The sequence below is a fragment of the Schistocerca cancellata genome, chromosome 7 (assembly GCF_023864275.1).
Source record: "Schistocerca cancellata isolate TAMUIC-IGC-003103 chromosome 7, iqSchCanc2.1, whole genome shotgun sequence".
In the NCBI taxonomy this organism is placed as follows: Eukaryota; Metazoa; Arthropoda; class Insecta; order Orthoptera; family Acrididae; genus Schistocerca; species Schistocerca cancellata.
This window is the reverse complement of record NC_064632.1, coordinates 419,329,844-419,347,248: the sequence shown is the minus strand read 5'-3', so window position 1 is coordinate 419,347,248 and position 17,405 is coordinate 419,329,844. Positions and strand designations below refer to the sequence as shown.

General features: G+C 37.0%; 1 protein-coding gene across 1 annotated transcript in view; it reads left to right on the top strand.

Moving 5' to 3' along the window:
- Window positions 1–16,838, top strand: part of LOC126092223 (chitin deacetylase 1) — a 224,640-nt gene extending 207,802 nt beyond the window's left edge. The window contains exons 9-10 of the mRNA XM_049907716.1: window positions 1,045–1,236; window positions 16,071–16,838. Of these exons, the coding sequence (XP_049763673.1) occupies window positions 1,045–1,236; window positions 16,071–16,173 (295 nt within the window). The 3' untranslated portion in view covers window positions 16,174–16,838. The remainder of the gene's footprint in view (window positions 1–1,044; window positions 1,237–16,070) is intronic.
- The last annotated feature ends 567 nt before the right edge of the window (window positions 16,839–17,405 follow it).

The window sequence follows — 17,405 nt, the reverse complement described above, 5'->3', positions numbered from 1 at the left end:
GTGTGACCAGGATCCATTGCTTCTGAACACCATTGTCACGGGAGATGAGACCTGGTGCTACCAGTTCGATCCAGAATCAAAACGGCAGTCGATGTCATGGTGCTTACTGTCTTCCCCGTGACCAAAAAAAAAAAAAAAAAAAAAAAAACACCATCTGCAAAAGTCCAAGGTGAAAAACACTGTTGATCACCATCTTTGACAGTCATGGACTGTGTGGCTGGTCCCAGCAGAGGTTCGAGTCCTCCCTCAGGCATGGGTGTGTGTGTGTTTGTCCTTAGGATAATTTAGATTAAGTAGTGTGTAAGCTTACGGACTGATGACCTTAGCAGTTAAGTCCCATAAGATTTCACACACATTTGAACATTTTTGAACCATTTTTGACAACAACAGAATCATCCACAAGGAATTTGTTCCTGCTGGTCAAACCATTAATGCTGCATTTTACCAGTTTGTTATGAATTGATTGCTACAGCACATCTGGCAGACTTCTTCCTGTTTCCCTGCTTGAAGGGGGCCATGAAAGGTGAACATTGTGCAGACATGAAAGCCATCAAAAATCGTGTGACAGCCATTCTGTGATTGATTCCACAAGAGGCCTTTGCTGATAGTTTTCAGAAGCTGTACGAACATTGTCAAAAGTTTTCATTTGATGTCTGATAGCATTCACCAAACTTTTTAGACACACCACATAGTCCAATTACTGGTAATGGACAGCTGTTGAATAGTAACTGAGTGCAAATGGAACCAAAAGATAAACACAGACAGAAAACACTGAGGAAAACCTGGAGAGGACAGGGAGACACGGGAAATAAAGTTTAATATTATTAGTGAGAAATGTGATCGAAAACATATAACACCAACTTGTATAAAACAGGATAACTACTAAAGCAGCTGAAGTACTTGCAATCATTTGTTTTGCACAATATCTTCAAACATAATAGATAACACAATTTTCCATATATTGTGTAAACATAATATATTATGTAAAAAATATATATAATGCATATACTCTATTTCATAATTAACATACACTTGAAATTTCAGCCCAGATGTGTGGTTTGTGACAATCACACAAGGTCTGATCTGGATGACCGATCCACGACCAGCAAAAGAATTAAACACATTTGATGCCTGGAACTGTGCAAAACGGGAGAACATTCCTCCGCCACCATGCAATTTGCCAAATTCTTGTGCACTATCATTTAAACCAGCAGAAGCAAATATCACATCAACTAGGTAATTTCATTGTGGAATGCTTCCATACACAACTTTTTCTTTCATGGTGTTATATTTTTGTCTGCATTAGTCAACAGTTTATTTGTAGTTTTTTTGGTAGTCTCATTAAACTGTCTTAATTATTTACCAATTTGTTTAAAAGGTGTTGATATTAAATAATTTGTACAAAAAATTCCAAAAAGGATGTATATGGTTTTCAGAAAGGCTATCTTTTCTTCTAGCAAATTATATTTACAATCACTGATAATGCCAATCTTTACAAATTACTTTGTCATGCTCAAATTTCACTATAACATAAGTACAATTCCTTTAGTACAGCAATGGAAATATTTTTTAATTTGTGTGTGTAATTTAAATTTGGTTGTTACTTTATCATTACCCATCAAAGATTATCTTGTTGATCCAGTCACATTATCTGTTTTGCACCATTCAGAGTCTCAGACTGTAGCCACCACAGTTAATTTAATTTAAACAATTGTATTTTATGTATCAGTAGTCTGTGTCTACTCTTTGTCTTTTCATTTCCAAGAACTAAATGTAATTTAATAAGTTATTTATATTTTATTCATGTCACAACATACATTTTACAGATCATATGATCAGACTGTGCAGGAGACATGTCAGTTTTTGCCTTATGATGTCCAGCACAGGTTTATGTTGAATGCAATAGTATTATTAACTTATTTTTCTTATGATGTACCAATACATTAATTTCTGCATAAGCTATTATACACAACAGTACAACATTAAACACTTACACTGTTCAAATCATCATCTCATTATTCATAAATTCTTCAGTAGAGTAATAGTATTTGCCACAAGGTGGCTTGTAGTTTTCTCTCCAGTGAACGTGTTTCCAGGCTCAGCACATCTCTACCCTAGAGTTCATTGTAAACTTTCATTCCCATGTACTGGAGTGTCTGCTAGTGGAGTTTTGAACAATGTTTTGGAAGCATGTAATGTTTTTTGTGTCTAGTGTTGTACATATGTTTGAAATGGTTTTCTTCAGTTAGCTCACGATTTCAGTGTAAAAAGATGATACAACTCAAATATGTACAATGTAGGAATAGATAATATTTTTATCTTTTGAATAATGGGTGACAGGATGCTCTTCGAGGGACAGTACACATTTTTTCTAACACTTCTTTTTTGAAGTAGCAGGGTTCATGACATATAGCTTGAGTTCCTCCCAAAAATTAAACAATACTGATTTATGGATTCAAGCAACTGTGGTACGCTACTTTCCTGGTGTTTGCGTCTGTTGTACCAGATAGTATATCGATTGAAAAAAAGCAAGGCTGTTTATTTTAGTAGCTAAATAATCTATGTGTGCTTGCCAGCTTAGATTTTTGTCTGAGTTTAGTCCCAAGAATTTGATGGTATGACCTTCTTCCATAATTTTATTTTTATGTATGACACTGATTTTTTGATTATTTGGTTTTAAATTTTGTAAACAGACTATTTGAAATGTTAATTTTAAGGCCATTGTGCTGAAACCATGCACCTAGATTTTCTAGTGTGTGTATCACACCACACAGAATTTATCTCTCATTTCCTTTTGAATAAGTACTGTACAGTATCATCAGCAGACATGACTGTTTGGGCATTAATATTGAGAGTGAATCATTTATGTAAAAGAGAAGCAAGATTGGCCCTAATATTGAGCATTGAAGGACTCCTTGTGAAACTGTATCCCACATAGATGCTTTTCCTTCCTGTTTGTCAGATGAGACCTGAGCCACAGCAGTACATTTTGTCTGATGCTGTATCTGCCTGGAGTGAAGTCACAGAAGACACCTGCCACTTTATTGCTTTTGTCCAGTGATGATCTGATTTTTTCAATGAATTCATTAATTTCGTTCATGGTGCTTTCCCATTTTTGGAACCTGTATTGGTTTTTTAGAATAACATTGTTTCATGATAAAATGTGTTATCTGGACTGCAGCAATTTTTTTCAAATTCTTGATAACACAGGGAGGATAGAGATAGGACAGTAATTCCCCATACCCTCCCTTGAACATTTTTTGAGTAGCAGTCTTATCTCTGCATACATCAGAGAAACTGAGTTGCGCAGATAACTGATTATTAAAGATGGGGGCGTGCTACTTTATCATACACAAATTTAATTACTGTGGTAGTTATCTGACCCCACACTACAGCATTTATGTTTTTTAAGGACAAAATAGTGTTTTTTTACATCTTCAGCTGAAACTTTTACTAAATGTCATAAGGGGTTCTCTATTCTGGTCCAGTCCATAGTTATTTTCACTGTTCTGATATGTAGTCACATCTACAGTAAATTTAGCTACATTTATGAGAAATTTATTAACACACTGAGGTATCTGAACAGGGTTCAAAACAATGTTGTTATTTTGTTTTATTTTTGAAATTTCCTAATGCTTAACAGTTATACCTAATTCAGATTTAATAACATTCCACACTGCCTTGCACTTATTCTTATGCCCTAAAATGAACTTCTCATTAGACATTATTTTAAAAAACAACTTTGTAACATCTCACATAGTTAATAAAGTGAGGATTTTTATTGCATTTCAGGTCTTTATGCAGCTCTCATTTCCTCGCACTAGGTATTTTTAAGCCTGGAATAATCCAGTGTAGTTTACTTTTGCCTTTTTTGTGCCAGATCCTAGGCAGGGTTGATTCTTTGAATGCCTCTGGAAAACTTATTAGAAATGTATCAAAGTTCTCAGTACTTGGCACACCATTATCTACAGGCCATTTTACTGCATCTGTCTTGTCACAGAACAGGTTCAAGTTCTTTTTACAAAAGTTTCTTCATAAAACCTTTCTTAACATTTTGTTTATTTCTTCCTGCCAGCTGAATGAACAATGCAAAATGACCAGAAATTCCTAAATCTAAGTAGACCTTGTTTTCGGTATCAAACAACAAATTTGTTAAGATATTGTCTACATAAGTAGTTGAAGGGTATTTGCTCTTGTGAGTACATGAAAATTTAGTTTGAAACCAGAGTTCTAAGTTAAGTCAATAAATGGTTTTGGGCTATTGTCATGACTTGACCCATTTACATTAAAATCAGGTTCCATGATTATGTTTTTCTTCCTTCTTTCTTAAGTTTATCAAGAAGACACTGGAGTTTAGATGAGGAAGTTTCAGTTATTGTACTTCCTGGAATTCTGTAAATTGATATGACATTGTGTTCATCTCTTCTAGTCCAACACAACTGCTTCAAAAAGAACACACCTCATTAAAGTAATTCAAATCTGTCTTTATTTCATATGTTAAGCTTGTTTCTCTGAATCATGTTTGTTGTTAATTTTAATCTTTTTCCCACCAGTGTTACATAATATTTTTTTCTCATTAACTTCTTTTAAAGCCTTCACCTTGCATTATCTTTAACTGCAATATGTTTAGTCATAAATTTTATCTCCAAACCTCTATTGATTCAAACATCTTTTCTTCCTTTTACCAGAGTCCATCATTGACATCCACCACACCTTGCCAAATTTCTCTCCTGCTTATATATCTATCTTGTTGCTCATTAATAAATTATTTTTATTCCTTGCAGCTTGTTGGGAGTCTTCATTTAACACCCATTACACTTCCATTATCTTTTGTTACTGCACTCTTCATATAGAAGAATTTAGTCAATTCACCAATAAATAGGAGGAATATTTCAGTGTGTCCAGTCACGACGATGATTCTGTTTCTATTCAAAACATTTCAAAGATTGACAAAAATGTCTTATTAGATGCTGCATGTGATGGTCTTAGGACTTACCTGCAGCACTTACAAAGACAACTAAGTCAATTACTTTCTGCAGAAAAATAAGTAAACCATTTGACTGGAGACGGTATATTTCAACTAAGTTACACTGCAAGAACATCAGAAATCATACAATTTAGAGTTGTCATTCCTATTTTGGTGTTGGTTTTCACATCACACTGTTCATCTATTTTTGAGAATATTTTAGTTTTATTTGTTTTTATCTTTTCTCAAGTTTACTTATGGTACCTATAAAAAACTTTACAATAATCCAAATTCTATCTTAGACTCTGCTAAAATTACAATAATCTCAGCAAATCTTAAGCAATGTTTTCATTCACATTAATTATCTCAAGTTCTGTGTTATTTCTCAGTGCTCAGTAGCATTTTCTAAGGTCACATTAAATTAATAGGACGACTGTGGAAAGGCTTATACAGTGCTTCTTATTTTAAATTAGTACGTGCTGTTTTAGTACCTGCCTCAGTGTGCTGAGTTTTGTACATTTTTTTTAAGAGTACTGGGAAACTGCACACTAACTGTAGAAATTATACTAAATTTTTCAACACGTGCCTTTGTTAACAAAATTAAGCACAAAAATGATGAATAATACCAAAATTTATAGTGTGACCACATTTAACTCATGCAACCCCATCATCATCACTCTTTTCATGCATTCATTGATTGATTCATTCATTTGCATACTGTATTCCATAAATCCCATCATGAGTTCAAGCCTTCAGGGAAGAGTAATAAGTTGATTCTCAACTGGCAGAAGCAGCCAATGGAAGCTACTTCTGTAAATTAGGTGTATATTAGCAGCCAATTAACTAGATCTGTTTCACAATCCTGAAGATTCTCCTTCATGGTAGGACTACAGAACACAATGTGTGAATGAATAAATCTTAGCTGTAATGTACCTTCAAAAGTCCAGATATTCTGATAAATCACAGGAGGATGCTAAGTACAGTTCTCCAGTTATCTGTCTAATGTCTAAAAGTCCTGTTACACAAAATTGTACCAGAATATGAAAATCCTTTCCCAATCCTAGATAGGAATGCATAACCTATATAAAATAAATGTTTAATTCTCCATCTGCGTCGATACACTAGGAAACACTGGGAACTGCATGGCTGAGAGTACATTTCACTGTACCAGTTATTAGAGCTTTTTACCATTCCATTTATATTTGGAGCACAGGAAAAATTATTATTTAAACGCCTCTGTATGTGCTGTAATTAATCTAATCTTATCCTCATGATCTCTACAAGAGTGATATGTAGGGGGTTGTAATATATTTCTAGAGCCATCATTTAAAGTTGGTTCTTGAAACTTCGTCGATAGGCTTTCTGGCGATAATTTCTATTTATCTTTAATTGTCTGTCATTTCAGTTCTTTCAACATCTCATTGACACTCTCCTGCAGATAAACAAACTTGTGACAATTTGTGCTACCCTTCTCTGTACCTATTCAATACCTCATGTGTACTATTTCATATGGGGCCCATATACTTAGCAATATTCTAGGATGGGTCACATGAATGATTTGCAAGCAATCTCCCTTGTAGAATTATTGAGTTTCCCTAGTATTCTTACAATAAACTGAAATCTACTACCTGCTTAATTCACTACTAAGCCTATATGATTATTGCACTTCATGTCTCTACTACGTATTACATCAAGTACTTGTATGAGTTTACAGATTCCAACTTTGAACCTCTAATTTTATATTCAAAGTATACTATGTTTTTCAGTTTTTGAAGTGAACAGTTTTTACAGTTTTGGGTATTTAAAGCAAGTTGCCAATTACTACATTGCTCTGAAATCTTATCAAGGACCGACTGAATATTTGTACACCCTCATTCAGACTGTACTTCGTTGTAGATTACTGCATCATTTGTGAAAAATCTGTGGTTACTATTAATTTTGTCTGCTAGATAATTAATATACAACACATTTCTCTGGGTGCACCTGAAGTTATTTCTACATCTCTCAATCCAAGATAACATGCTGCCCCTATGCTACCAAGAAATCCTCAATCCAGATTGTATTTTGTCTGACTCACTATATGATGATCATACTTTTGAGGAATAAATATATTGGCATGTAAGTATGACTCCCAAGATCCCAGAAAGACATTCTGTTATAGGCATCACATAATTTTCTCCGTGCACACTTCTCTATAAATATTGTTTTGAACATACATAGAGTATCCCAGAAGATTCTGCTACAGGGCAATGAATGAAAGCATGCAAAATATGCTGGCAATCCCATCTACAGTTCAATGCAATGAGATACTTTTATAGGAGCAAAGCAGGGAGTACAGAGCTTTCCATCCACACGCTGGTGACATCTCAGCATGTTATTCAGGTGCTCAGAAATTTCACGCAAGGAGTTTCATGCAGTGTGTACCCACTGATTTCTGTTACCTGTAAATAATTTAGAAGTGAAGGAGACCATTCAAAAAATAGAGGGAGCACAGAGTTATTGACAGGTTCACACAAAAGAGAATGAAAATTTTCCTAGTTTTCAGAAGAAATCCTTTAATGAGCTAGATTACAAACAAACACACCAAGAACTGGTAGGGTGTAGTGCACAATGAAGATGATGTGGAGGTGCAGATTACTGGAAGGGAGTGACAGGACAAAGGAAGGGGAAGGTGGATTAGCGGAGATTGTGGCCAGGAGAGTTATGGGATGAAGAAAGTGTTGAAAGGATATCTTCTGGTAAACCTTCCGGGATGTAAGATATGTCATCCGGTCGTGAAAGCCTTCATACTATGTTGAAAGGATAACTCCCATCTATGCAGTCTAGGGAAGATGGTGCTGCGAGGGAAGATTCAGATAGTAGACCCATGTCCATGGCCTTGGCATTACTGAACACTTTCTCCCAACACACTTTCAACTAGAAACCCACTACCTCATTCCTCATAAACCATATCAACTATGTCCTCATAGACAACTACTTTTCCTTTGTGGAGAAAGTATATAACCAAATCTGCAGCATAGCCATGGGCAACCGTGTGGCACCTTCCTATGCAAACATATTTATGGACCTTCCTAGTCTCCCAAAACCCCAAATCCCTTGTCTGGTTCAGGTTCATGGACTATATCATGATCTGGACTCAGGGCCAAGACCTCTTGTCTTCATTCCTCCACAACCTCAATGCCTTCTGTCTCAGCTGCTTCACCTGGTCTTCCTCAACCAAAAATGACATTATCCTGGATGTTGATCTTCACTTCTCTGATGACTCCATCCAAACCTCTGTCAATATTAAATCACTAACCACCAACAGTACCCTCATTTTGACAGCTACCACCCTTTCCAAACCAACGAATCACTTTTATACTGCCTGGCCATCCATGGACAGCATAATTATCCATAAGATCCATTTAAACAAAAACAAGTATGCTGTGGATAACTAAGGGAATTAAAATCTCATGTACCAGGAATAGGAATATTTGTCAAGATCCAACATTACTTTCATACTACAGTGTACTTTAGTGTTTTATGGACATTCATTAAAATCTCCAGAAATATGCACATCGTGACAGGAATAAATAAAGCAGATAATAAGAGTAAAACTGTATGGGATACTGTCAAATGGCAGACACAACAGCCAGCCAGTGTAACAAGATACTATAACAATTAAACTGGATAACAACATTGTGATTGATAATTCACAAGTTGCAAGTGCTTTTGACTATCAAATTCTAAATGTAACAGCACAAACAGAAGTATATGGGTCAGTTGAAGAATCAAGAGAATATATAAAATATACCATTCCACAAAATTTTAAGCAACTAGAAGTAGCACAAAGCATCTTTCACTGAAATTAATAGTGTTATAAAATTCTACAAAACAAAAACTCTCGTGGTGTTGATGGAATTTCAAACAGAATTCTGAAAAGTTGTTGCACCTTTATAAGCAATGTCTTTAGTAATACATGCACTGCATCACTGACACATGGAATTTTTCCTAACAGGTTAAAATATTCAGGTGTTAAACCTCTTTGTGCGAAAAGTGACAAAACAAACTTAACCAATCATTGTCCAATTTTCTTATTGACAGGCTTCTATCCTTTTGAAAGGAAAGCTGCTTTTAAGAATGTACTTATCATCAATGAATAATGGCAAAAGGAGGAGGAAGGTAGAAAAGAAATGACTGTACTAAAGAAACAAAAATGTATCCAAAGCACATTTGGTTTTCTAAACCCATCACCACAGAGTAAAAGACATATTACTATAAACAAAACTAGGTCTACTTTGCGTCTTCGGGTCGATTCCACAGTGCCATGTCTTGTAAGTGATGACATCTCGGTCGGCAAAAGATTCTAGTCCATTTAGCGATGCGTTCTCACAGCAGACAATTGCGAGTGTAAACCACCCACTGCCAGCTGCTCCAGATGCAACATCGAGAGAAAAATTAACTCAACATCTACGGAAAAAAAACAAACAAAAAAACAAAAAAAGAGAAGAAGAAGAAGTCCATTAAGAATAATAGATTGTGCAGTGCCATTTGCTCCAAGTTTATTTTCCAAGCTGATTATGTGTTTGTAAAATGGCATGCAATGGCGTCGATGACGATAGAGCACCTCAATTAGAACAAAGTTGATAAAGTATACGAAGTCAGCTGTAGACTCATAAAAACATAAAGACTAAAATTTATTGAGTGTTTGTGAAGTGCAATGCACCATAAAACAAATTTATTTGAGTGTGTGTGTCACACACAAACAACAGTTATTTGCTAAAATATAGATCAGTTGACACAAACGTTGATATGATCTTACAACCGCAACAAACAAAACTATGACATGTAATCACGTGGCAGTATAGAAGCCAAAATACTATCCACTGAAGATGCTTCAAAATAAAGCAAAAAGCGGCTGGCGTAAATAAGCCTTCTATTACAGTTGCAAAAGACAGAATATGTCTCAATATACTGGTAAAACTGTAACTGCAAAAGGGATGCTACAGAAAAAGAAAAGACAATGTGAATAGGGAATGTGTGGCTTACCTTTTGTTGTTTTCAATTACTGTGACTGTCGTCATCTACATCGCTGCGGTCCATGTTAGTGTCTGACTTATCTGGTCTCTGAATGATGACGATGGGATCAAGCATATTATCAATTGAAATTTCCTCTCCATGTCCTCCTCTTGTAGCCATTCTGCATGTCGAACACATTCAACACATGCTGAAGGTGACATGCTGTCAAGTGCTTCGTGCAAAAGTCTCTCTGTCAGCAATTCTAAATGTCGTGTTTCTTTCTGCGACATATCCTTTCACTTGTGCCCATATGAGCTCTATTGGATTGTACTAGCAATGATTTGGTGGCAAACGCAAAACTGTGTGTCCATATTCCTGTGCAATAAAATTGATTTCGTACACTTTCACAAGAGACTTATGGAATCCTAGAAGATTTAACAATTCAGCCCGAGCTTGACTGGCAGTGTATGGAATCTTCTTACTTGCAAGCCACAGCATATAGGCTTTTTTTGTACTTGTTGTGGGATGCTTGTCAACAACAACTGCATTGTCCATAACAATCACTGAGTTTGGAGGCAAATAAGGGAGAAACTGTTTCCTAAAACATAATGTAAATGTCTCCGAGTGCATTTCAGAATGATAATCATCTGAATTTCTCTTTTTTTGTATCATTAATTTGCTTTCTGGAATGAATATGGAAGTAGAACCAGCTCAAAACACTGGTAACATAAAAAAATGTTCCAATTGCCAGATTTTCTTATTTCGAGAATACTGCTTAAAAACTGTGCCCTTGAAGCAATATCACAACGCTTCATTATAAAGTTTCATCCGTCATTTGTATTTACATATTTGAACCCATTGTCTTTCAGAGTTCTTCACATTGAGGTAACACCTTTAAAATTTACAGTTTCACACCATTTCAACATAATTTTTTTAAGAGTAGAAAATTCAGCTGTCTTGTACATATTTTTGTGACGTTTCTCATGACTGTGATGTCTCCCTGGCAATCAGAAAGCTGGCCTTTGACTTGTCTGGGCAGATAAATTACCTTCACTGGCAATCCGCCGAACAACTCTCAAGCTGAAGCTGGTCGCTTCTGCTGTGTGTTCCTGAGATCTTGCATCTGTGATAGGTCCATCAATTCCTGCTTTGCCCTTGAAGAAAGCGTATATCCTGTAAATTATGTCTCTTGCTTGGGTATGGAGAATTTGTCACTTACCACCACCGTCAGCCATGACAAATCACAACAAACTGAATAAAAATTCACTGAATAACAGCCACAAAATTGTTTAACACTCACACTGACCAAGACATTCACAGCAGAGTGCTGAGAACACTACTGAACTTTCATTGGCTGTCGAAGGATGAGGTCATGTCAGATGTGGAGAATGAGCCAAAACTCAACCGCCGTCATTCATAACTCCAACTACTCTAAATAATATCAAATGCTTACTACACTACAAGATCTAAAGGTAGTTTATTTACCCACCGATGTCACATTTCCCAGCACTTTGTCACAACAAATCATACTAAAAGACACGATTTGGTGAGATTTTAATGCTGTATATGTTAGCTTCACTGCATGCTTGTTTTTTGAGTTTTCGGTTACAAACTTAAGACATTTAATGTTTTGTATGTGCAATACACTTCTCAAGTTTGTGGCTGGATCGTATTTTGTAAATCACACAATATTTCATCGATGTCACTACTCAACATCTTCTGGTGGTGGAAGTTGCTGCTGTGATTGCTGCAAGGTGCAACTGATGATAATCGCGCAGTGGTGTTGAAATTTATGTCTGGGAGCAGGCAATAAGCATATATGGGAAGATGCTCGCAGTTGGAGGAAAGCGGTGCTCCTAGTGCCCCCTGCTGGGAGCCACAGAAAGGCCTTCCGCTTGTGCATTGTGGACAATGACTGTGCTGCTGGGCACTCCTGTGGTTAAAAGCTGAATTAAATCTCAGCAGTGCATTGTGTCGAGTCATGAATTAGAAGTTCTTGTTTCCCTGCTTTTATTTAAAGGCAGCCAGTGCTGGGTTCCAGGCGGCATCCCTACTGATAAGATTGTCTGCTGGGCAAGTGCAGCCATAATGAGAGTGAGGGAATACATTATAGAAGATGATAACTACACATGGTGTCAAGAAAATTACTATCACTGCATCTGAAGATCTCTTTGAAGCTCTCAGCCGTGACTGGTTAAAATAACAAGCCGAGGTTCACCAAATGTCAAAGAATGCTTGTCTCAAGGCCCAGTCACAAGAAGGGAATGCGCCATGTCGACGCAACCGTATTTAATACCACAGATAGAATCCTGGAAGATGCAGCTGTTCCAGTGCTTGAGAAATGTTTGTACTAGGCACCAACACCATGGAAAGCTCCAATCCAACATGTGATAGTTGGCATAGAACAGGCAATTTTTGAGGCTTCCCAGCGACATTGCAGAAGAGATTAGGAGCCCCACCAAGGAAGTTTAACATCAGCTCAGCAGAGAGGAAGGCTCTACAAGACTTGAGAGTGGACAAAGACCTCATCATTTTAGCTGCCGACAAGGGGGATGCCACTGCCCTTCTCTCACGAGCTGAATAGAACAGCAAGATGGAGGTGCTGCTCGGCAATCCTCCTTATCACAAGCTAAGAGGGAATCTGACTGGCAAGACCCAGAGAAAAACATTAGAGCCTCTCAAGAAGAGTCCTATTCCTTCTAAAGTCATTAAGAGCCTACGTCAACAGGCTGCAGTTCCCCCAAGACTGTATAGTCTACTCGAGACATATGACGACAGCACTCCTCTTCGGCCAATGGTAAGCGACATTCGAGCTCCTACCTATTTTCTGGCCAAATATCTTACTACACTGTTGGGACCTCTCACAGGCAAGTGCAATCACCATATCTGAAATTCAGAGGACTTCATAGGCTGCCTGAAGACAGTTAAGCTACAACTGTTGGATCTTTTGGTTAACTTTGACATTGTATCTTTATTTACGAAAGTACAATACCTCTGCAGGAGGGTTAGTGCTTATCAGCACCCAGTTTGAGGAGGACATTGTGGCATTGCTTAAACATGTGCTTACTCAAATTATTCAGTGACAAGTATTTTGAACAAGTGAACTGTGTCGCCATGGGAAGTCCACTGTCTTGCTTGGTGGCTAACTATTTTATGGAAGACTTTTCCTGCTTCTAGTAGTATGTAGATGATACATTTGTGATGTGGCCCCACAGAATAGAGACATTACCTGTGTTTCTCCAGAATCTGAACTTGCTCTACCCCAATATACTGTTTACAATGTAAGTGGAAAACAATGGCATTTTACCATTCTTGGATGTCATGGTCAGACGCAAACAGGTGGTACACTGGGACATAGTGTCTATCACAGATCAACTCACACAGAGCCATACTTGCAACCCACAAGTTGTCACCACCCTGCACAAGATGGTAGTGTCTTAATGCTCTTTGGTGCATAGAGCACATGTGGTCTCAGCTGCCGACGGTCTACCTGGTGAGCTATAACACCTAAGGACAGTATTCCAACAGAATGACTATTCTGATAGACAGATACACCAAGCATTCTGTTCTAAGCAAATTCAAAGCAGGGAGTAATTGAAGATGCGGAGGCACCTGTGCAATGGCATTATTGCCCTATTTTGGTAGCATGTCCTCAAAAATAGAAAGTATCTTCAAAAGGCACAACATCAAGTTTGTAGCTGTATGCCCTTCTCCCACATCCACATGCCTGCTGTACTGAATGCTCACTTGTAAGAGAGACTATCACCAAGCAGTCAACTAATCAATTTACATGAAGGGAATTATCGTCCAGCACAAATGTCTTCCACCCATCAGCAAACTTGAGGAATTTATTGTGCTTGGTCAAATATGACCTTGGCCTGAGGAAATATGGCATGTATATGATCCCATCCCAGTGTGGAAAATCTTATATTGGGCAGACATGCTGAATTGTGCAAGAATGTTGCATCAAACAACATCGTCATACATTCCTGGGGCAACCTGATAAAACAATAGTAGCATTGCCTGGACACTGGGCATTGTGTGTTTCACAAAAAAGACTGAAATTTTATCCCCAGCATTATCTTTCTGGGACTGTGTTGTTAAGGAGGCCATACATATCTGTATTGAGAACAATCTTGTCAGCAGGGAAGCAGGTTTTCAACTAAGCAACCCCTGGAATACAGCACTGGCTGCCATTAAATCGAAACAGGGAAAACAAGAACTTCTGATTCATGACTCAATTCAATGCACTGCTGAGGTTTATTTCAGCTTTTAACCATAGGATCGTCCAGCAGCACAGTCACAGAGCACGTGCTGAAAGTGTTTCAGCAGCTGCAAGCAGGGGGCGCTAGGAGTGCAGCTTTCCTCCAAGTGCGAGCGTCTTCTGGTGCATGCTTATTGCCTGTTCCTGGTTTACTAAATATCGGCACCACCACCCGATTATCATCAGTTCATCAGTCACACCTTACAGCAGTGACAGCAGCAACTACCACCACCTGAAGATGTCAAGCAGTTGCATCAATGAAATGTTGTGCAATTTACACAATAAGACACGGCGGCACACCTGAGAAGTGTATTTGCAACTGGTCCGTCAAGGAAAGCCTGAAAAGTCACATTTTGTGTGTATTCCATCTAATGCATTTTTGAGTTTGCATGACAAAACAGTGACATTTCCATGATGCCATGGTCTTATGCTGTGACCGTAAGTTTTGAATGAATAAAGAAATACTGAATTGCAAAATTGAATCAGGCAGTAATGTAGAAAACTATCTTACAATTAATCGGTCCATAGTCCCCAGTGTGTTTATACAGTGGAACAAACTTACTCCTGAAAGTGTGTGTGTGTGTGTGTGTGTGTGTGTGTGTGCGAGAGAGAAAGAGAGAGAGAGAGAGAGAGAGAGAGAGAGAGAGAGAGAGAGTTTTTATGTAGGTAATATCTAATACTATGGAAAATACTTATAATAAATTAATAATAAAGTTCCAGAAACTTTTTCAAAGATGCAAAAGTGAATTAAAAAATTGGAATAAACAGGACACAAAGTATCTTTCCTTTGAAATCTCTCTCCTACACATCATCATTCTGTCTCTTTATCCACTAGGCTAATATACAATTATGCACTTGTGCTTTTTATGTTATGTCTTAAACACATTAATCACCAATGTGTCAGTAAGAGACATTCAACTATAACAAATTGTACGAAGAATAACACATTTTTAGTACATTTTCAATGTGCCACTGCCTTGAAATTGTGTAGTTTCATTAACACACAAGCTATAATGAATGAAATATGAAGATGCTTTAACAACCAATGACACTTCCTGTAATTTTCTTAAATAAATCATACCAATAACATGTTTCGGAGAGATCCGTAATGTGTTGGTACTCTGAAGTACAGTACATTCATACATCATAAGTTTAATGGTAAACCAAATGTGGACTTCAAATAATTGGGACAAGTGGCATCTACCAAGTTATGCTTGTGAAGTAGGATGGGATGGCTGAAGGGATTGAGCCTTTAGCAGGCCCATGAGCACTGCAATATGTAGAAGCCATACTCCCAAACCTCTGCTACATACACATAAGCAGCATCTCAAGATGCTGCTACTTCCTATTTAAAAATCATCACTTGATATTAGATGTAAACAGTTCAAAAAACGTAACTGTCATTACATACATTCGTGTTGAAATGTATGCCCCCACCCTCATCCCATCACACACACAAATACGCACATACTTCTAACAGAGGTGTGTGTGCTACATTACTGTGTCATTAATTTTCACTAAAATATACTTCTTTTGGAAGTGGCTGATTAGAAAGTGAATGGAGACAGCACAGTTTTTATCCTACTCTTTCAGTACAAGTTCAAATGAATAATAACATAGGGTTTAAACAGAGCAGACATTTGAACAACACTCATTCATCACACATATCATCTGCAAATGGGGTGGGGGAATTAATCACATGTGAAGGGCTCCCTGCCATACACCATAATATGGCTTGCAGAGTATAAATGAAGACATTAATATTCTTACAGACCAGACAGGCAGAAGAGGCTGTTCAATTGAATGTCAAATTTTCACGAATTTTTTGTTTTTTTGTTTCAGGTACTTAGTAACTTGTCGAGAGTGCCCTCAGCGTTATCCTTGGCTTGGTGATGCCATTGGTACTGGAATTGATGGAACAGATGTGTACAACCCAGAAAATTAACAAGAGACAAGAAACACATTCAGGTTTTCTTGAATTGTGATACTACCATCGCTCAATACATTTGAAGCGTTATTTACGAACACTATGCTTTGTACAGATAGTCAGAAAATGGAAGACGTACATAAGCACTGGGCTTACGTGATGACAGTTCAGTGACCTGTTCATGACAAATGAGAGAAATGGGCAACTGTCATTGCATTTCTGTAGTTGTTTATTTTTTATTTGTTGTTCACCATTCCTGCATAAAACATGGCATAGCACTGATAGAGAGCAGTACATACTACACTGCAAATTTTCAGTGGTTGCCATTATGAGTATCTATTTCTATAGAAATTTTATCAGTGATTGTACAAGAATGATGTGAATGAATGAAGGAACATCAAATATTTGTGTTGGTTAACAAACCTTGGTATTGATTATACCAAGTTAGAATCATAACAGAAATGTGTGTTCTAGATATGAATTTTCAACCAAGTGCTGTTCCTTTGGTCATTTATTTTTCTTTTTTATATAAAATAAGTCACTGGTATGAGAGTGAGTGAGAGAGAGAGAGAGAGAGAGAGAGAGAGAGAGAGAGAGAGAGAGAGACCATGTAAGAATCATTGATTATAATTTTACCTGAATGTTTTTGTTGGAAAATAAAGAACAATAGATGTTTATACAAATGTGAAGAGCTCTTTATCATTTTTCATCTTGAAAAGATACATACTACTAATAACAGGGGTGTGAGTATCAGAGAACATGTAGCAAAACACTACTCAAAGAAAACAACATTTCTATTGCACCAGTTAATATTCAACAAATGAATTTATTGTTTAAGAAAGATCGGAAGGACATAGAGCAAGCCCTCGGTTTCTAGATTATTTAGCATGAAGAACATTATCTTTTATAGCATGGTCTGACATTCTTCTCTAACCACTATTATTTAATGTGTTTTTAATGCTGAGAAATACACCATAACATCAGATAATAATTATTAAATATTCAGACAGTTTCTCAACAACTGAGTATGGTACAAAGTCACCTTCTAATGAGGAACAAAGGATCCCTTGCATAAATGTTTTTAAGCAAAAGTTTATCACATCAGTACTGTCATCAGCTGACTGCTCTACTTGCAAGCAGGTCCAAAAATTTTAAGTGTGCAGAAGAGTTACAGTTATTCAGATTCTATGAATAGTAAGCAGGTGTACAAATTTTGCAGTGTCTGATTACAAAGATTGTTATTTTGAGAT